General features: G+C 39.1%; 1 protein-coding gene across 1 annotated transcript; it reads right to left on the reverse strand.

Annotated features, from left to right (window-relative positions):
- Positions 1–309: 309 nt before the first annotated feature.
- ugcg (UDP-glucose ceramide glucosyltransferase) lies at positions 310–22,943 on the reverse strand. Its single transcript, XM_056238952.1, has 9 exons — positions 22,764–22,943; positions 16,771–16,912; positions 7,033–7,135; positions 5,680–5,781; positions 5,325–5,437; positions 4,616–4,794; positions 3,752–3,838; positions 1,961–2,147; positions 310–1,580 (listed from the first exon to the last, which is right to left on the reverse strand). The coding sequence occupies exons 1-9, from the start codon at positions 22,859–22,861 to the stop codon at positions 1,410–1,412; spliced, it is 1,182 nt and encodes a 393-aa protein (XP_056094927.1). The 5' UTR covers positions 22,862–22,943; the 3' UTR covers positions 310–1,409.
- Between the last annotated feature and the right edge of the window lie 129 nt (positions 22,944–23,072).

Genomic DNA, 23,072 nt, shown 5'->3' on the forward strand with positions numbered 1-23,072 from the left:
ACAGCAAAGTGCTGACAGTACGAAACACACAAGCAGTTCCTCGAGGAAAAAGGCGGAGAAGAATGTCAATCGTTTCGTGAATACTGTTTGACTTTTTGAAGATAAGGGGGCTTACGTTGTTGGGGGAATTAAAAATGCCAAAAGGCACACTGTGCGACTGCAATGTTTTGAAATGTCTCAGAGCGTAAATGCAGATGTTTGCCAATAATTTTGCACAATAACTCAAAAAACAAACAGTGTATATTAACTTGAACTTCTCAAATTCTTAGTGACGACACAACTTGGTTTAATTGGATAGCTGAAATGGCGTTGGATGAAATGTTCGGACAGTTTAGAGGTAAATCTGAGCATTTATATCCAGTCAAACATTTGCAGGAAAATACTGACAGAGCTTCTCAAACAAACAGCGGCACGGGAGGAAACGTTTCAGCAAACCCTGATTCTGGTACGAGAGCTAATAGTGCAGAGAAAGAAGCACGGGAAGATAAAGTCCTTGAAGAAAAACCGTGGTGTCGGCTTTTAAGAAACCAAAAATTAGAACGTTTAAAACGTTTGCTCTTCAAATGGCACGAAATTTCATAAGATATGCAATTAAATCGGCAGATATCATGTTGAAGATAACTCGGGCTCAAACTAGGCCTTTATACCTCTTGTTTGAATACTGCAGGGTGGCTGCAAAGCGTTGCGTTGTTTCAGGATAGTTCGACAGTACACGAACCTCTGCCACAATTTCCTATGTATAACCTCTACAGAAGATATTGCTCTGTCCAGTAAACATAAAACGGACCTGAGTGGATCCGTTTTGAGCATTCAAAAGTCCAAAAATGTATAAAATATGGCAAGAGTGCTGTATGTTGGGAGCAACACTGTGATAAGCAAGTGATCCATTCATGCGCTAGTGCCATTTTAAAAGGCTTCAGTCATTCTCTACCCCACTTTCGTGCTGATATAATGTTTAAAAACCGTACCGTTCATCCAAACACATGATAAAACGGCTATGTCGCAATACACAGAGTTGTTCAACCACCACTAAACAGGTTGCAAGGACCTTAAAAAAAAAAGTTGAATGTAGATGTGATTTCATCAGGGTTCTGATGTCTCCTGAAGTGCCACCAGACATCGTTTCCTCGTAAGTTTTCTCTTCTTCACCCCTTCATAACTTTTGGCTCATCTAGAACGAGGTCTCAAACTGTCAAGGGACCTCACAGGGAAAACAAAAAAGCACCAAGGACATAAATAATCTATTCAAGCTTGCTAAAGTCACAGGATAAAAACTATCAGAAGTTGGAATAAAACCCAGAACAAAAAACAAAACGAGTTTCAGTTCATTTGTCCATCTGCGCCCACGTCCTCTCGCAGTTCTGTTTCCTTGTTTACACCAGTGCATAGTCCTTGGCACACGGTGCCGTTTAAACATCCAAGATTTCCTCTGCTGTACCTCCGCAACGCAATCGGTAGCGTCCCGCCCTCCAGCTGATGGTGGGGTCCCAAAGAGCAGACAAGAAAATCTGAATGGTCATGGACTCCCTGATGAACCAGGCCACCGCATAGTCCAGCTTAGAGAAGGATGGAGGGCCGCCCTTTGAGGAAAGAGAGTAGAAAGATTACAAAAAGGACTGACAAATGCGGCAATTCAATATAAAATGGCTGTGAGGAACAACTTATGATTTTGCTAGTAAGGGTTGTTAAAAATGAAAACCATGTCTGTTTATAAACTCTCCTAGGAAACTCGAGAAAAATCCAATGAAGAAACAACCAATGTTTCCTCAGTAATGTGACATTTCTGAGTGGAATGAGGTTAGCGACCGGATTTAAACCAAGAAAAAAAAATGGCCAGGACTTGATTTTATCCATTTGGAATTGATCGGATCATCAAAAACGGTTGTTTTATACCAGATTAGAGCCAGAACTGAAATGCAGATTTGTTGTGCGTTGTTTTTTGCCGAACTTAGTGTCTTACCTGTACTCCTCTGAGCTGGATGTAATCAGAAATGAACCAGGCCAGACAATGGCACAGGAAAAACACCATGATGTCCCAGCGGAACACGTGGTGCGCGGCCCAGCCGATGATAAGGCTCGCCACGAAGCACTCTGAGATGGGCTCAATGATGGTGGCCGGCAGCATGTTGATCCTGAGCTTGGCCCATCTATTCAGAGGGGATAACAATGAAATGTTTATGAGAAGCTCAGCAGATTGTATACGCCACAAAATGGGAAATGATACCATCTAAAGCCATAACAAAACATCATGAAGGAGTGGATAGCATATAACAAAAAAATCTATCATCAAAATATTCAAGATATGATCCTAACCAGGGCTTGACATCAACACTCGCCATTGGACTTCAGCAGTGGCGTGTAACGCAGTCACTCCTACTTAGCCACTTTGGCAGGTTGAATTTTATATTTAACATGAGGGCTTTTCACACTTGAAATAGTTAACCCTGGGTCATTCTAAACCCCTGGTAAAATGAATCCCGGGTTATCTTGCTTCAAGTATCACACTGCGCATAATTTACCCAGGGTTAACAATTAATAAGCGGACGTTTCACACGGTACATTCCTAAACCCTGGGTTAGCGTTTTTATTAGCGGGGTCAGTGTCATTGATTGGATAAACGCTGCACATGACCCGTTTACATAAAAGCTCTAGCATCGCCCATCCTCGTATTGCCGACTGTACTATCGAGTTTATACTGAATGAATACTTCCGACTATAAAAGCTAAGAATGAAACGGTCTCTTATTCACTCAAATTGTCGCATTGTCTGTCTGCATTTGACGTTCTTCCTCTCAAATGCTGAATTTACAGTTTATATTTATGTGCAGTGTTTCCATGACTGTACAAAAGCACTCAAATTTGGACGTGATTGGTTGTCTGTTGCTAAGTGTCTACTTTCTAAGTGTCTACTTTCTAACACCACATGGTTTCACACTACACAAGTTTGGCACAGCAATGCGGGGTTACCACTGCAAACGCAGGCTTTCATAACCCCGGGTTAAAAGTGTGAAATGTTCCTTTAACTGGGGTTAAAAGCGGCGTTTAGAACAACGATAACCTGGGTGAAAAGCCCTATATACATTTTTTACTTTGGTCTTTTTCGTTACTGAAATATCTGAAATGCTTCCCATACTCATTTCCCGCAGATTAGATACTCGATACCAGCTCCGCGTTCTCGCTTGAATTTCGGCGTGCGGCACATAAAGCCATAAAGACAGCTCAGTACTAAATTTAGTTATTTTTCGCTGCTTATTGCGCTTAAACAGTTAAATACACACTAAATAATGTCAAAATGGCAGTCTTGGCGAGTATTCACATAAACACAGTTAGTTATGTTTTAAGTGAACGTAAAGAAAACTAATGTGTAACAGTATAATGGATCTGTGCGTCAGGTCTTAAAGTGACAGCAGCCTAATAAACCTGCAGCCAAATTATGAGATATTAGAAAAAGATCTATATGGCAGTTTTCCCCCATGGTATCAATGTCAAAATTGTGGCCAGTGAAAATGCTGAGTGGCTGGTAACTTAAGAAAACCACTAGTCACAGTGGCTGGTGAGAAGAAAAGATGTCAAGCCCTGATCCTAACAATGCTGCGATATAAATAGGCAGGGATCCATCTGCAACTCTATCAGAAAAGTGCAAACAACAACAAAAATAACCCAGTGTCATCACTACTCTGGAGGTGGTCCCATCAGGAAAACAGATTGGTTTCACTACCGAACATGAAAAGCTGATTGAACAACTGCCGTACCTGATCATGCGAGACTGGAATTGTGCGATGGAGTATGAGCCAGAATTCTGCATGGCTACCTGCGTTGCCATGGAAAACTTCCATCCTCTGCGAGAGAAACAACATATCAATGAACGAGCAAGTAGAGGGCATTTTACAGGGCAAAAGACGGTATGAGAGATATAGTTCTGAACACGCATTACAGGAATATATCATTCAAAGCTAAACATTCTGTCATCATTTACTCGCCCTCATGTTGTTCCACACCCATATGAGCTTGAGATGTTTTTTCCACGCAATAAAAGCATTGGGAGACCAGACTCTCAAGCTATAAAAAGCCCTATTAAAGCACCATAAAATTGTGCATACAATTAATAATGAAAATCATCAAAACTGAAAACCATTTTTTGAAAACTGAAACCATCGTTGAGTAAAAACCTAAATCTTATAACTGAATATTTATGGAAGCAAATTTTGTGTTTCATGATTGACACTCTTGACTAAACAAGCCTTTAGTCACACAAAGCTAGCGTATGGCTTCCGAAGATTTGGTATATATTTGGTATGGATGTTTTATCATACATTTATGATGTTTGACAGCCTCGACCCCATTCACTTTCATCGTATGGGAAAGAGCAGCGTGAACATTCTGCTAAACATCTTTTGTGTGTCATGGAAGAAATAAAGTCAATGTTTTGGAACTACACGAGGGTGAGTTAATTACACATTTTTTATTTTTTTATTCCTTTGAAGCATGCTTATAAAGAATGACATTTTCTTTACTCACTGATTCAGGAATATATATAAAAAAATATATTATGGCCTGACAGAATGTGATATGGTAAGCCATTAGCACTGTACTGATGTTTAAACAGCCTGGCGAACCTGTCTGCGATGGCCTTGGCCATGAAGTAATCTTCAGCGATGTACTGAGCGAACGCAATCAGCCCGCCGGCCTGGTCCAGGACGTCCTTCCTCATGAGACACGACATCCCCGTGACGCACTTGATCCCCGTCACATTGGCTGAGATGTAGGAACGAGGATGTGACGTTCCAAAATAAACCTGCAGGATTTCACATGGGACAAGTTTAACAGTTTATATTCCACATAATTAATCTCTAAAGATTTGATGCACTAAGAATCGCATTACGTATGTAAACACATTGGGCCATTATCTGTAGGGCTGCCAATTTAACCTGTTCAAATATTGACTTCAAGCCTGTTTTTTAAGCGATAATCGACAGAGATATTTAGTAAGGAGAATTTACTTTGGAGCTTAAAAAAACAAAACTTCATAAATAAAGCAATAATGAATTTAAAATATTGCATTCATTTGGCAAAAGAGCTTTAAAAGTCCAGAAGCACAGAGGAGCTCCACCATACGGTGTCCCATTTCAAGTTTGGTGTCTCTACTAGCAACACAGCCACAACTCAGCAGTTTTATTGCAGTGTGACAGGACAGAACACAGCCCTTCCTCACACACACACACACGTACAATAAGCAACGATGTCGGTTCACAAGCAGTCTAATAAAACCAAGGCAAGACAAGTTCCGGCAAAAAATTTGGAAGGTCAGTTGTGAAGGCTTCTGACCTGCTCCAATGTGGCGGCAAATCCTTGTCTGTCTGCCACGTAAGGAAGGCCGTGAACCAGTCCCACCTTCTCCGTCATCTGATTAGCCATATCAGTGAGAGTGTCGGGCTTCACTGTGGAATATTAGTTCATGATCAGCGCTGACAGCGTCTCAAGGGTGTATCTCTTCAAAACATGTCTTGCTCATTTTTCACCATTATTCTTTTAAAGTACCGGTTATAGTAAAGAATTGTTTTTTTGTACAATATTCACCCTTAAAGACAACTTTACAATAGACAGTTAATGTACTATTCACTGAAACACTTTGTTTTTTAATAATCGGAATAATCTTAGATCATGGGGTGGGCAAACTTACCTCGAATGCCACTGTCACAGATCCAGACGAGTTCGTACCTTGCCCCTTCATAAGCTGGCATGAGGTTATTTATTTTCGGATTGATGCCAACTTTCTTTCCCCCTAAAAGAAGATAAAGAGATAGTGTCAATAATAATGACCTCCATTAGGGCTATAAATGACTAAATTTGGATGTGGACAAATAAATTATTGTGGTTATCATTTAAAGTTTCTTTTTCCTGTCAGTTAGAGATGTTTTCATAGTAGAATGGCATGAATAATAATATTCTAGATACAGAAAATATTTTTTTGGACCACTTAAGATTCACAGTCCACCTGAATATTATATTATAGTAATAAAAAAAAAACATGATTATTCCTTCTGCCGTTTTGTAACAATCCCCATCCCAGGTCTAGATAAACTCTGCCATAGAGATCATAACTCATATCAGTGTTTTTTTAGTATTTATAGCTTTATTTTTATATTTTCCGTTTTCATTTTAATTTCATTATATATATATATATATATATATATATATATTTATACAACATTTCTATTTTTTATAGGTTTTTCAGCTAATATTTACATTTATTTCAACCAGCGAAAATGGTTTTTAATAGTGAATTATGGAGCGAGTTATGTTCATACTGTTCAAATTTAATTACAATGATATATTCAATTAAAATCTATGACTGGAAACCAAATTGCAAATTGATAACAGTTATATTTATTGACAATAATAATAATAAAAGAAGAAATTAGCATAAATAAACATGATCAAGCAATTACGTAATAAACCACAACAGGCCTAATATCCATCAATAACGCAGATATAATAAGTCCGAATGAAGATGTTCTTTTGGGGGTCGGACACCTGAAGGTCGTTTGGCGGCGAAGCCTCTGAGAGCACTAATGCACTTCACAGCGCACGCTTCTCTGCCATCTGATTGGCTGCTTCGGCAAACAACTTGGAGATGTTTAAACCAACACAACCTGGCAGACGTTACATGTTTTCTAACATGGCTTCAGGTTAGTGCAAAGCAGCGGATGCCATCTCCGGGACAGCCCAGCTCCCCTGACTGGCTGGAGGCAGCGGGGCGAAAAACAGCACCCCGGAGAGGCACCAGCTGTTCCTAATGAGCAAGAATCAATATCCACTCCAAGAGCTGCATTTGCATATACACAGCTGAGTTGCGGCGCACACGCGGGTGGCCTTCGCTCCTCTGGAGAGACTCCTCAGAGACCCTGCCTTTTCCCTGCGCTCGACTGAACAAAACTGACAGACGAGATGTGCCTCAGCATCAAACTGCCTGATGCTTCTCCATTACTGGCTTCATTTGACAGAAAGGGGAGATTATTAATCAAAGACTTACCTATAAATAGCCTGGCATCAACATTCGGATATTTGCCCAGAAGCTTTTTACAAACATCGATGGCTGGATCGTCATGGTCTTGGACACAGAGCAGAATCTCATACTGTGGAGAGAAAAAAAAAAAGACAATTTTGAGCAACTCAGTCCATTTGTCAAAGAGAACATTTGATCACATTAATGTTATTATGGCGCATTAAGACACTTAGAGGCTGGGGTAAATTGAAACGCACAGTTCAGACACGCTGGTGGTTTTAAGGCGCTATTAAATTCCCTACACTACAGCACAAGCACTATATTGGTTTATAATGGTGTAAAATATTAATATAGCAGATTGACAGAAGTTTTTTCTTTTTCTTTTAGGAAAATCATGCATGAAGATTTATCCAGAGCCCCACTGGTTTCAGCTTACTGGTCAACTTCTTTGTGAATTAATACACTGACGTGTCATCTTAACAGTATTTAACTGCCACTAAATGTATGATACGTTTCAAGACATTTTGGTGATGATTATTTGGCTAAATACATTTTTTGTTTTGAAAGTCAGAGAATTTTTTTTTACATGACAGGTACATTTAGATTTGTCAAAAACAGAATTGAAGTAAATGCAAATAATATGCAGCAAAATAGAATAATTTTAATACTGTGACGTCTCCCAGATGCTTCCAATTTCAAAAGCAATAACTTGATTGCACCTTGTGTATGAGGAATATGCTTTTAATTTGTAAAATATAAAAATAAAGCTATAAATACTAAATGTCAGGGTGATACAACCAACCTGATATTATAAAAACAAAAAGGACTCGTTAAAACCATTATTTTCTTGAAAGGAAAACCTTAAATGGTTTGGCATTATATATATACACACACACACACACTTTTAAAAACTGTTGTCCACCAAATCAAGTCATGTGGTGGATTAGTTCAGGTTGTCATAAAAACATCATATGGAGCAACTTTTATAAAACCTTTATAAAAATTACCTTGAAACATGAATTTAAAAAAAATATTTTATTACACTCATATCATACGACAAGCGACATAAATGTATTTGTCATTGAATCATTCAGTCAAGAGATTCGTTAAAAAAAATGCTGATTCATCCAGTAATGAAACTCAAATTCATTGAATTATTCATTTGAACCGATTTTTGCAAATAATTCATTCAGGTCCATTAAACAAATAGACTGCAGCAACTAGCATTTTGTCAGAACCTCTAGTGAATTACATGCCATTTCGTTTATTTGTCTGCTCAGAATCATTAGAGAATAGTGAGAAAAAACAAAATCGCGATTCTCAATTTATCCAGAATCGTGCAGCTCTGCGGCACAGCTTACCCCATCTCTCCCCTACGCTCACCATTTACACCGTGATGTAAAAAGAACAGAATAATGATACACCCAAAATAGCAATAAACACGAATGCAAACAGCATCTGCCAATAATATAAAAGTGTGAAAGAGTTGAATCTGTCCCCTACAACGCTCATAGATTTCAAAGGAGCCCCGGGTCTGTCCTGAAACAGCCACTCGATCTTCTACTGATCTTGCTCTCTGCGTCTGAGCGGACAACACTGAACCTCCAGCGCTCTATTGAATGCACCAGTAAAGAGAGCATGGCAGGCCACGTAACAAAGGCTTTCAGGAGAGGCTGTTTGATGCTTGGAGTCGCACCAGGGCCGAAGTGAGAAAGAGCAGGCCTGCGCTCTGACAAGAGACACCAGTCCCCCTCGCAACCCTCCACGGCGACCCTGTTGCCATGGCTACGAAAGACAAAGGGACTTTTCTGTGCGTCCAGAGATGCGGATATACGACAGTAACCTCCCGAGCGCCGAGCTGAAAGAGTGGGAGGCTTTTACTCAATCATTTATAGACCCGTCTGGGAGCAGCCCCTCCAACTTAGATGCAGTGCAAAGGAAATCTGATGAACTGTGGCGGGATCAGCTGACCCAGTCTGTTCCGGCTGAATGAGGGAGCTCGTCAGACTAAACAGCTTGCGAAACTATATAACAGATGACACCAAGAAGAATACTAGCATCAGAGACATGAGACATGGAAAACAAGGGGAAATCCATGTGTCGTCCTCTTAGATCTCATCACATTTGGGTCAGAAGAGAAACTAAAGATGCATTTGCACTTGTTTTAATCCTGCTAATATGGTTCATTAAAACTATTTTATTAAAAACGTTTTTAGAAAAATCATGATTTGAAACCTTTGGAGCCAACCATTAAATTAAGAATAAACAGTTACACTTATACTGTATGCATGCAAGGTTTAAATTAAAATGTCATGTGGTATAATTAACCATGAAGGAACGGGTCATTCATTTCAATAAAGACATTACATTTAAATGTTGTTACAAAATCATTTGTGGACATTTGTTCAAACTTGGCACATGCATTTTAAACTAGTTTTAAAGAGATCTTTCACTTTTTTACCTTAATTATATTAATATTTATATTAAAAAGCTGATATTTGGCAAAGCTTAAAGGGATAGTTCACCCAAAAATGAAAATTCTGTGAGTAATTACTCGCCCTCATGTTGGTCAAACCCCGTAAGACTTTCGTTCATCTTCAGAACACAAATTAAGATATTTTTAAATAAATCTGAGAGCTGGATCACTCCTCCATAGGCTTCTTAAGGGATTGAAACTTGCCGGCCCAAAAGTTATTAAAGACATCGTTAAAATAGTCCAAGTGACTACAGTGGCTCAACCTTAAGTTTATCAAGCGACGAGAATACTTTTTGTGCGCAAAAAACAAACAAAAATAACGACTTTATTCAACTAATCATTTCCTTCTCTGTGGGCCGTGATATTTCACGTAGTGAAACTACGCAAAGCTTCTAGGTTGTAAATCACGCATCACACACATGACCAGCGTCGGCCAATAGTCAGCCTACGTGTGACACGCAACCTAGAAGCTTTGCGCAATATCACTACGTGAAATATCACGACCGAACAGAGAAGGAAATGATTAGTTGAATAAAGTCGTTATTTTTGTTTGTTTTTTGCGCACAAAAAGTATTCTCATCACTTGATGATAAACTTAAGATTGAGCCACTGTAGTCACTTGGACTATTTTAACGATGTCTTTCATAAGTTTCGATCCCTTAAGAAGCCTATGGAGGAGTGATCCAGCTCTCAGATTTAATCAAAAATATCTTAATTTGTGTTCCGAAGATGAATTGAAAGTCTTACGGGGTTGGAACAACATGAGGGTGAGTGATTACTGACAGAATTTTCATTTTTGGGTGAACTATCCCTTTAAACCCTTTTTGTGCTATATGAATTGGCAATAAAAGTCTTACAATCTCAGTCGAACACAACAGTGGTAATAAAGAAAAGGATGCCCAAGGTTTCTAAATGTAATGAAGTAATTGCACTAGAAAAGGCACGGGTCACCTACGGCCATTTTCCTGACCTCCGCTGTCTGTTATAATCACCCTTCCTCCCTTTAAAAGCCCAGAGCTGATGTCCCTCCTGGCATTATTCATTCAGAGGTCTAGGTGTCTATTCCAGGAAACTTAATTGCCAAAAGAACAGTGTTATTTCCTGCTCTCAAATGAAGCTGAATGCAAAACAGGGAGTGGATTGGAAGGGTGGACAGCAGGCAACCATATATACTGTAGGCTAGGTGTGTCCTCCAGCAGAACACAGACCAAACAAACATAGAGCCAGGCAAACCACCATGACACACAGTAACCCTGGCTTCTGTAATGCAAAAGAGCGCTGCTCAAACCGGCAGATGACAAAACCCACAGCAAACATTGTGTTCTTACTTTCGCTGAGTCATATCGTAAGAGAAGCATGTTCCTGAATTCAGAAATGTTTTTAAAGCATGACTGATTTTGAGCAGTTCTCTATGAACATTAGCATGGGGGCTGGATTATGTTTGTTTGCTTAAGAACAAGTACGTATGCAACAGTATATGGTATTCATCAGCACATTAGCCCACATGAACATATATTGCATGACCAAGTTTTCAGAAGAAGTTTGATCAGAGATTAACCGAAAAACTCACGCTCTATGGACAAATTAGCAGATAAACGTGATAAAATGAGTGTTTGAAGGAAGTTGCACATTTACCATTGTTTGTTACTTAGTTGTAGGTGTGAGTCTATTAAGGAAACGCTCAGAGGTTTTAAATTTGATACATTTTAACAGCGCTTAACAGCTGAACATCTGGCCCTCATGAAATCCAGATCTCATTCCAGTGTGTTGTGCGTCATTTGCTGCCTTCCTGGGAGCCTGGGCTGATCGGCACATTTACTAATAATACTCGACTGATTTTTCTCAAACTTTCACAGACTCAATTTGTGGACTCCTGCAGTAACTGGTGAACAATTGGCTAAACTCAGCTGGGTTTAAACATGGTAAAAAAAAAGTCTAAATCAACTGAGAGTAATTGAGTCATATTGGTAGCTGAAAGCATTATAAATCATAATCAAAAACCACCGTTTTTGCGCTCTTTAATGTGGTGACAGATCGCTGTTGCTACCAGATCAAGAGAAGTGCACGTGAAAGGATCATCTCTTCCGCTTTACTACTCAAGGCACGGAATAAACATGAATGAACATCAGAAGGTATGTTAGAAGATACAGTACAACTTACAGAAATCCAAAAATATCCATAGCGACTTGCATGCATACGTTTCAGAAAACCATTACAGAAGTGCATCGAAGTTTATATATATTCTCTAAATGTTGCTTGCCATGTGTTGAAAATGCAAATAGTAGTCAAATCCAATAAATTATCGCCAAAATAAGGCATGGACTACTTTGTAGCTGTATTTCTTCAACTTGTTAAATTTTATTTGATACATTTCACATAAGTTATTACCAACATTATCTATTATTTCTAGACATTGCCTGGTACATGATGGGATTTTTAATGCACAAGTTAAATCAGGTTATCTCAGTGGAAACAAAAGAATAAGGAAAATACCTCTGTATGCTCATGTTTAGGCAAGTCAGGATGATGGCGGTGCTTGACGCACAGTAAAAGATAAGAACGAGTGCATGCTGAAAAAGTCTGAGAAACAACTGCTCAAGAAATGCGGGCGCATATCTGACATGTTCAGCGTTCTGGCAGATACAATCTGAACTACAGCTCACAACATGTGCCTTAAATCGAAATGCTAAAAACGGTGTCCTGAATATTGCATTGTCATGGCTTTGAAGCTCACTGTAGAATCACAAATCTTGCAAGTCTCGCAAACACAAAAGATGATCATCCATGATCCACGGAGGAGTAAAAAAAGAAAATGTTAACTGTCGTTCTGTGAAATGCCTGAATACCCAGGAATTAAGTCAAGAACGAACATATTGGGAAGAAAGAGACTCACTGGCATATCCACTTAAGGCAATTCATTTTTTTTTTTTTTCAATGCACTTCAAATTGAGAGTCTTGGAACAATTTAATTGGACATGAAGCTTTTTTCTTTTTAACAAAGCTAGAACTGGCTGAAAATGTTAATGCGTCCAGTAATTGCATAAGGCAAGAGCTTCATGGCATCTGCTAAAGAGGGAACCTATTCAATGTCTCAGAAAAGAAACTAAAGATGCATTTGCACTTGTTTTAATTCGATTAGGCCTGATTTAAAAGAACTGGAGAAAACTTGCCTCTTTATATGGACTCATCTAGTAATGTTGATGCTGAATTGGCTTGTGTGGTCTTGAAGAGCTACTTCACTTTACAAGTATTGTAATTAGTGCTGACAAACGATTAAAATATTTAATCGCGATTAATCGCACATTTTTATCTATTCTAAATGTCTCTCGATATCTTTTTGTCCCATTATTTTTTCTCATTGTAATGCTCTTATCAACATGGAAAAGTGGATCGGCTTGCTTTGTGCAAATGTTTTTTTTTATTGAAAACAACATTGACATATACTGTGTTCAATTTCACACTCACATTCTCACTTGGAGCAAATAATCTCACACAATGTAACACTGTCCATCAATAAAAGGGTGAAAGAAATATGACGAGGTCCTGATATTGACGAGGGGGCGGAGGATTCGCATCAGCTGTGTGTGTGTGTGTGTGTGCTTGGCCATGGTATTTCAGACTGGACGTGCTGCGATGTTAGCTCAGGTCACAACGACAAAACACACAGTTCACTTTGGTCTTGTCAATGGAACCATTTGGCAACTTTTTAAATTTAAACTTTCCATTCAGAATCTTATTGGCATCCATTTCGGCGTCTCGCGCTCGTCATCCACTTAAAATGTAGCGTTAACCAACTATTTTGCCGGCTCGCAAGCCCAAACAAGTGTGTGTGTCGTGCCTGTTGTTTTGTTTCCGGTCTAGCTAGATCCGCTTGTGCTTTGGTCGACGAAGCAACAAAACGTCCTCACGCGGCGCAAGCCATTGAAATGAAGCATGTTGGAAAAAAAACTACAAAGTTTGCTAGGCCAAAAAGACCGTTAATCGCGTGATAAAAAAATTGACGCCGTTAAAATGGGTTTGCGTTAACGCAGTTAATAACGCGTTTAACTGACAGCCCTAATTGTAATATTATCCAATATTATCCTAAAACCTACTTCAAAAAATACTTCAATTCTTAAGGCCAGCAAAGCTTTAGTATTTTTAATACTTTAATACCAATAATGACATTTTTCATGTTACAACCCATTCTAGAAATATATCATAGTTTGCATAAATAACTTGAAACTAAATAAAACACTAAAAACTAAAATCAACTATTTAAAATGCTACAAATGAATTTAGGAATCACACAGTTATAATGTAGAGTACAGTATGAAAAATAGATGTTCAATCATTTGCTAAAGATTACAGAACAGAGTTCTACTTCTGCCATAATCTAAAATAGGAGAAATCAGCAAGCGCAAATATCCAACATAATGCGACACCAATAAACTCATGCATCAATAAAATGCATACGAATTTAGTATGCTTCCATTACAATAAAGGGAATAAAAGCTCCAGAGAATTATACAGACTTGTCAGGAACACAATGAACACAGATAAGGGAGAAGTGCACAACATTCCTTGTCCAATCAGATCAATGGACTGAAACTAACTGTTGCATCAAAAACATCCAATATCTTCTGATTGGTTGAGATCGTGTGGCATCAGTAGTGCAGCGTGGACAAGGAAATAGCTCGTTTTGGAATCCATTCAAGAGGAAATTAGGGAGATGTTCTTATCATTTACATGACTACTAGATATCCTTTGGTCACAGTAAGTGCTTTATAAGTGTTTTCACCTCATCTTGTTCACTTGAAAAAACACAAGGAATGCTCCTAAACAGGGGAAGCACTTCTCCAACCCAACAAGCAGCAGCAGGAGGAGTCGACATCTGTGCTGCTCAAACAGCTGTGTGATGGGAAGTAGAGCAGAATAGCCCATCTGCAGAGTCTGAACGCACCACTGCAGAAATAACACACCCCGTCATCTCCGGTCATACTCGTCGGCCCAAATCCCTTGAGTGGAGCGCAGGTTTATCCTCCTCCATCAGCGCTAGAGTCGCCATTAAACTTTAATCAGTGGAACGCACTCAATCGCTAGGTTTCCATTCAAAGTTGCCAATTTAACACTTGCGAATTAAGCATAATTTCCATCCCATGTGCTCAAGAGTACAAAGCTTAATGGGAAATTGGAGCAAAATATCGAATAATAATGGAAGCTGCTGCAATCAGGGAAGCCACTGGGGCTCCATTATCCCTCCATCATAAATGAGTCTCAGAGCGCAGATAAAACTTGATAAATGCGGTCATGTTCTTGTTTGGGATGCTGGTGTTTGGGAACACAATCATGCGAGACGCTTCTGGGAGGGAATTAAACCAAATCATTCTCCTGACAGACTTTGGCTCAGGCATTTCAGTTTGAGATGCTGTGATGCGATTGGTTCGCTGGGTTATCACAGTTACCCAATCACATCCACCGTTGAGGCAAAATCACACGAGTGTTTTTTTGTTGTGCTTCAAGGGATTTATTCGATAAATGTGTTTCCATTGTAGTTTATGCGCATGTTTTCTTAGCAGTACAAGATTTTACTACTTGGTTGACGGGACTGGAGTTTCTGGTCAGGGTTGGTCCATTATACACCAGATCTATTTCATTTTTAATTTAGAAGCACTGACAGATGGCTTACAACAGAGCACTGATCGTCCAATGGGAAATCGGTTGTTTCTCAGGGCCGCCCCACCTGGAAAAGCTCCTCATTAGAAAAGCATCAGTGATTTATCCTAAGCTTCGTGCTCAAGTCAGGATGCAAAATAGAAACACTGTCATTAGATGGTGTGCGGTGCTCAGCAACAAAGATATGCATTATCAGGGGACGCACCCTGCACGGTTCCTTCAGGTCTACGGTAACCACTTCATTACTGAAGCACACAGCCAAACCCGAGTCAACTTCCTATGGGGGAACCTCGTGAAATCTAGCAAGAATACATCCGGATCATAAAAAGTAATGGTATATTTTGCTTTAAAAAATGTACACTAATTTAGAATTGCTGTTCTAGAATCACGGTTTACATACAAGTATTAAGCAGCAAAACTGTTGATAATCAGAAATTAGTTATTTCTAGGGATAGTTAAGGATCATGTGACTGAAGACTGGAGTGATGATGCTGAAAATACAGCTTTGATCACTGGAATGAATTCCATTCTAAAATATATTACAATAGAAATAATATTTTAAATTGTAATAATATTTATTTAACAATATTTTTTACGGCAATAATGCTAAAAGTAAGCTTTAGTTTCTTTATGCAAAATACAATGTCTTATTTTTGCATAACTATGGGGGAAAATGTGACCTGGACATGTTTTTGTGAGATTCATTAAGGTTTAGTTTTACCTCTGAAAACGCTCAGAGCCTGAAGTGATTTTTGGGATGGGCTTCGGATAACATAAATTTGCCAGGAAAATTTAAACATCTATTCAAAAGTGCCTTAAGAATGTAAGGCATGAATATTGTGTAAACTGAGAACATAAACTTTATCTACATAAATGCAAAGCAGTGGTACTAGTGGGAATTTAGGTATCTCCTACTTTCTATGTGGGTGGCTTGGTACAATTCAAGCTTTTTGTTCGAAAACATACACTTTCTGACTGTGGCCACAAGAAAAAGAAAGTATTATAGCAGGATAACAACATTGTTGTTTATGTAAACAATGAGAATTTAAATAATTGTTTCCATCTGGTTTTGTTTTGCAATAATGTCCGACTGACTGTACATTTATGCACATTATCTACTGTATTTATCCACATACATTTTTACCAAAACATTTTCATGAACATTTTTGAGAGATGAAGCCAAACAAATCACAGCCCTGAATTAATTCACTGAAACAGAGTCAGAACTCAGAAATGAGCTTGTAACGTGTTTGATTCAACGATGGAAAGACTTAACTGAACTACATGAAATGTTCAAACACAAAACTGAACTACTCAGATTGGGTTTCATTAATTAGAGGCAGGAAGTCTTTGCAATATTCTTAAAAAGGTCTCAACATCACGAAAGGACGTCAGTGGTTTTCACAGGATGTGTGCAAGAATAAATGAGAAAATGATGCATGATATCTTTTAACACAATCAAAAGCAAACTAAAGTATGAGATATTTGCTTAAATGAAATATTTCATCTTTAAAAAGGTAAGAACATCCATTCTTTCATTGTCTTTCGGTTTCCAAACACATAATAGCAAACGCATATAATAATAACGTGACTGTCAGAAACTTGAAGAGGTCAAAGAGCTTAGAGGATGTTACCTTGGGATAGTCCAGCTCAAAAAAGGTCTCAAGATTGTTAATTAGATTGGGGTCCACCCCCTTGAGGGGCTTCAGCAGCGAGACACCAGCCAGTTTGCTGTACGGCACCTTGTCTGGGGTCTTCTTGTTGAGATGAAGACGGCTGAAAAGAGAGAGAGAGAGAGAGAAAGAAATACAGGTCAGCTTTTAATAATGACATTGTGTGCGTTTCATAAATCCATCCGGTGTGAATTTCATGCGGATGATTTCTGGCATCCCAGGGAAGCTGGTATATGTGGCCAACTTTAGCAGTAGCAAATACTTCTTAACATTTACTCTTTATTTATCATTTTTTTCCAAGTGGTTAAGCAACTGGTGACATTAAGGGTAGAGAAACCGATAATCGGTTGAACCGATTTTATTTTTTTATTTTTTACAGATATTCACACTTTTCAGCTAAATCGTTTATTGATTTTTTTATTACTGGGTGCATCAACATATGAGAACATTTGGTGCATCTCTAAAAGAAAAGGACCCAAAGACCGTATCAATTACAGGTAAATCAACTTATGTCGCGTATTGTTTGAATACTTTTTTGGAGAAAATCTTTCTAAAAATTGAGAAATGTGAAGCTTGACCGTAACAAATGACCACCACAAACAAATACATGAATTTGCGACTATCAATAACTACAAGAAACTTTTAAATAAAATGTCATAAATAATAATAATAAAATACATTTCTTTAAATTATTAAATAAAATACTTATAGTATAATGAGAATTTGGTTATTGTGTCAATATTCAAAATATACATATTGAATATTGCACTCTCAATCAATATTTCAAAACATTGCAATATTGTATCACTATTCTCGTACCAAAAATGTAATTTATGTCAAACTTTTCACAAATTCACATACATTTTTGTTAAACAAGAGAAAGTCTGAAGACTAAACATACTGTGGAATTACAGCAACACACGCTCGATTCGTTGCACCCTAAGAAGTGTGCAAAGAACTGAATACATACGCAGATGAATAAAAAAACAAATGCAAAATGATTACATATTGATATTTATTTGATATAGATATAGATATTGTATTGGTTCCTAAGGATTCATTTGCAATTATGATCAAAATCAACCTTTGTAATCATTTACAGAGAGAATCACAGTTGGCTGTGATGCAATAATGAAATATCAAAGGGAAAAACACAGGTCTATGTTGTGCATATTGATTCTGGTTACTCAGCTGCAGCACATGCACATATTAATGCATTAGGAAGGTGTATTATTTCAAACTGATCTATTGTTTGTTTGCAGTTTGACAGGCAGCTGAAAGTTCATCTATGTACCGAAGCTGATCCAACTGGTTTAGTTTCCCAAGTTACGGATATTTGTTTGTTTCACACAATTGTCATACTTTGATGAGAGAAAAAAAGCACCCACACGGCGCTCAAAGTGTATGGGGTCAAGTGGCCATCTCCCATTATAATTATTTTGAACAGAGATATGACTTCACGAACACATCCCTGGCCCAGTTTCAGGATGCAAATCACACAAAGCTTTCCTGGAAGACAGTATTCTTTCTGAGAACTGATCATGTACCGGTCTTGCTTTGATGGAAACAATTCGCAGGTAATGTTGAGTTAACCGAGAGGCGTTTCAATGTTGGGCAATTTGAATAGCCATCCCGGCACCAACTCCATTTGTGCACTTCCTATCTGTTCCCGTCTGAAGGGTCTGGAGTCTTTCCGGACACACTCGCCAGCCGCTCCACAGAACCAGCGGAGAAGCTTCCAAGACCGACACAGCCATTAAAAGCTGGAGGAAAGATTTAGCTGTCCGAGCATGTTTGCTTCTGAGAGATAAGTTTGTCTATCTTGACTGCCAAAACATCAATGTGCACTTTCTTGTGAACGTCTAACAACATGTCAAGCTCCATCTAATAGAAAGACGGAGCGATAGGGAAAAGGAAAAGAAAATGGGAGATAAACCACCATAAATTGTTGTTTCTATTGCGTAATAGACCTATATATATAGCCTATATATAGGCCAGGCTTTATAATCAGCATTTTTGAAAATATCTGATTAAGTGGAAATCCCAGTTGACTTAATACATTTTGACTGGAAGTATAACATTCTATTATACATAGATATGTAAATTATAGAGACCGATAATCAGTTTAACCGATATTTGTTACAGCTATTCAATTTTCTTCTTAATCGGTTATCGGTTTATATGTAGTCTATCGATAAATGCCAGTCGCTTAATGGTAAAGTAGCAAACATTGTGAGAAATGAACAGCATTCCTTGCTTTAAATCGGTTTACCATCAATAAAAAAGGCTAAAACATTACGAGCACTTTCTTGATGACCTACAAAATCATGACATACATTAGTGAAGGAAAGAAAGGCATCTTATTCATGCATGTGTAATGCGTTTACTCAGCTCAGCACACGAGGGATATCTAAAAGCTCTGGGAGCAGCTCTTCCTCAGCGCTCGTGTGAGAGACGCTCCTGCTGGAGGTGTTGGCCTCCCTCACGCTCTATTAAATATGGGGGGGAACACGACCTCACCGCCTCAGACCATTAGTGGAATGGGAACGCAACAGTCCAATGGGCAGACCCAGTGCGCCAAACCTCCAGTAAAAAGACCACGTTCCTAAAATAACAATGACGAAATTAATGAACCATTAGGAATTCATCTCGTTTGATTACTCATACACGCATGCCCCAAAGGCTGAAACTCGCCTTTAAAAATAAAGCATTGTTTCCTTTATCAAGTTTGTGTTAAGGCGAAAGATTTCCCTACGCAGATTTTCACAACTGCTTTGACACATTGAAAGCTGAAGGCAGCTTGTGTCTTCTGTGTGAGCTGTGCTTCATATATCACTACACTATTGACAGTAGACAATGGACCTTATTGCCAGCAAAATTTCATCCTAAATTTCCCCGCATCTTTACTTCAAAAGAGACTCATAGATACGAGGCTGTGGGCTGGTCTGGAGTAGATCAGTGAACATCTGGTAAAACCTTGGGGTGCGACAATATTCAAACCGAACTGAAAAAACACACACTATTATTACTATTGTTTAATAAAATAAAATAAAGGTTTAGTTTTCTCCCCCCTGCTGTACCGAACTGTGACTTCATTAAACCGAGGTATGTATCGAACTGTCAGTTTCGTGTACCGTTATACCCCTACTAGTAGGAAGCTATCAGTAATTCCCCTTTGTGGCAATCCTATGAGCACATGACATGCACAACCTTCCTACTGTATGCAAAGAGGAAAGGATTACATAAAAAAAAAAAAAGATTTTACTAAACAGATCCTATCACACTGGGTGAAACGTCACATACCACATGAGAGGCGCTGGAGCTGAGGAATCAGGAAACGCATCACATAAAGGAGGACGCCACTTGGGCGAGGTTCCCACAGGACGAGTATCACACGATCCCCACACCTGACTACTGAAACTCAGTGTCATCTCAGTTCTCAGAGACATCACTGAACCTGTATTTCTGCACCCTAACGTCTCTCTGGTGCTGCTGCCATTGAACAATTACTCAACCAGATGAACAATATACAAGAATGTTAAGGCGTTAGAACTTTTCTCTCTGATTGAAATGCACCCCGTTTCATTTCAGTGGACGTTCCATGTACAAAAAAAATATATATATATGTTACCTTACCAACCGTTTCTAATTTGCGACATTAAGACATTTGTCAATGACGCATTTTCACTAATTGCAATCCAGAAGAGAGATCTCTCTGGCACAGTCTGTATCTATCACACACACACACACACACACACACACAACACGAGCCCCTGCTTAAGTGACAAAGGCAAAGAGAGCTACATGACAAAAGTGTGGTTACACTTCACTAGAGTCGATTCAGACAAAGCTCTGCCACAAATGCAACAAGAATATTGCTTGCAAGAGAGGAAACATACGCAATCTCACCAAACATGGCAGTTCACCTCTGCTTGCCCAATGTACATGAGGCATGTATACTTGCAGTCTTCGCAGATAACAGTGGCATATAATCATCACATAATCAAGGTTTCTCACGGCATAGAAACAATGTTGATCTCCGACATTGAGCAAAAAGATTGATGTTGCATCATATAAGCCATGTTGAATCAACGCGGTTCTTAACAGTTAGAAATCAAAAAATTTAAGTTGGTTGAAACATCACAATTTCTACTTGTTTGACAGTCCACTATCTCTACCGGTTTAAAATTTTCTACCGTTTAATCGAGTCTACTGGTATATCGCTCACCCTTACTTAATGATACCCATCAGTGCCCGAGCGGCAACAAGTGAACTACTTTCTATTACAAAGAAAGCAGTTGACCCCAGGGTACAACCTGATCATGGAATTCAGTCCTTTCATTCTGGTCTCACAGCAGATCAATGCGAATGACCTCATGAATGACTCGTGGTGCTGGACTCATGACCAGCTGTGTGGCATTATGTGCTCAAAGAAAGACCATGAGCCCCATTAAAAACATCATGAAAAAAAAAGTGGATGGTCAAATCCCTGCGACTTTCAAACTTCAAAAAGAGCTCTTCATTCCACAGCTTTAATGAAAACACACACTTTAAGAGTGAGTGTATGATGTCTTATAAACCTGCATAGGATGGTTGAGATCTAGGTCAATTCTTAGGAACCCAAAACCGCAACTCCAACGCTCACAAGAAGAACGGTCAAACTGCTACAGTCTTCCTGAAACTGCATTTCATAACACATGAACAAAGGGAGCTGACGTCTCGAGACTCGTTTGAATGAGTCGAATAACCCGTGATGACCTTCTCCCGAACCCTGGCCAATTTTGCATTGGCCAGGTGAATATGAACACATCATTTGGGAGTTTGCAAATGTCCAAAAAATATCCTGTAAGACACACACGACCCTAAAAGAGCCTCTCTAACCAGTCTGACACGGATCAGAATAGAAAAAAAGTCACACACGAAGTCTAGTTTCCAAAAACCGTGTATTCTGTAGCAGAATCAGGGCATGATAGAGGCAAAGCCTACTCACATGACACATTGTTGCAGGTGGAGGAAACTCCCGACCCAAAGTTCCTTAGTTACCAAAGTTCAGGTCATTATAGCCTTAGTAGGCCTATCATATGATAAACACTATCAGTCAGAAGATCAGACACACTTGACTTAATTTTTTTCTCATAAATGCTCAAGAACGCCTGAATTTGAAATGTGTCTCAAGCATTCATAAAAAAAATAATACTGCTCTTCTGACTGGTATTTGTGTGTACATATGGGATGGGTAGATATACGACTATTTGATACTATAATCATTAGGAGACAATACGTTATGAATAATTAACAACATTGGTGAACTTTACAGGAAACTGAGGATTTTAACAATGGAATGCAAACGTGTTGGTGAGCACGAGCTTTCAAAACATGACATACCTAAACAAAACCATTGAATGTGTAAGTTAAATATTCGATTTAAACCAGGAAAGCCGGTTGTCTGGTGAGGCTAACTGAAGTAGCTTTAACTCCCACCACTGAGAATTAATAAAAGACCTTTGAGAAATGAACCCCAAAAGTGATTCAAAACCCATTAGACTTCGCAAATTAACGTATAAAATAACACGGACAGTGCGCAGTAGCTATGCTAACGATCATCGCTAGCGACAAGAAACGAGATTACTGAAGGACAAGCCAGAGGCTAACGTGTGTATGATATTAATACGAGTTCTTCTCCCGCCAGCTATACAGTCAATATGAACATTTCGATAGATATACATATGTTTTCACGCGGAAATAACAGCGAGGCGCTGAAGAGGAAACCCGTGTTCCTGTTAGCCAGACAGACACATACTACACCCCATCTGCAACGCGCCGCGTCAGTCTACAACGCTCCCGTTACAATCAACGAATCTGCCTACACGACCAGCGTCGTTGAAAATAACGGAAGCGTTCTGAGCGTCGCGTTTCGTGGTCTATTTCAAATCAATGATGCCGCATTCACTTACACGTAGATGATTGACACGAGGTGCATGAGCCAGAGGACGATAAACAACAGAAATCCGAAGATGGAGAACCCCTGCAAAGCTAGATCGAGCAGGGCCATGGCTGTCCTGTGTCCGGGTGCGCTGACACCTCAGTGTTCGGCCCTTATGCTGGAAGCTCGCTCTCTCTCTCTCTCTCTCTCTCTCTCACTCACTCACACACACACACACACACACACACACTCTTACACACATTCAGATGACTGGGTTGAGTGGGCGGGTCTGCAGGGAATCGGCGCATAGCAGAGGTGGGTGGAGCATGATGACGCAGAC

This window comes from Rhinichthys klamathensis, unplaced genomic scaffold, assembly GCF_029890125.1.
Source record: "Rhinichthys klamathensis goyatoka isolate OS25496 unplaced genomic scaffold, OSU_Roscu_1.1 h1tg000549l_1, whole genome shotgun sequence".
In the NCBI taxonomy this organism is placed as follows: domain Eukaryota; kingdom Metazoa; phylum Chordata; class Actinopteri; order Cypriniformes; family Leuciscidae; genus Rhinichthys; species Rhinichthys klamathensis.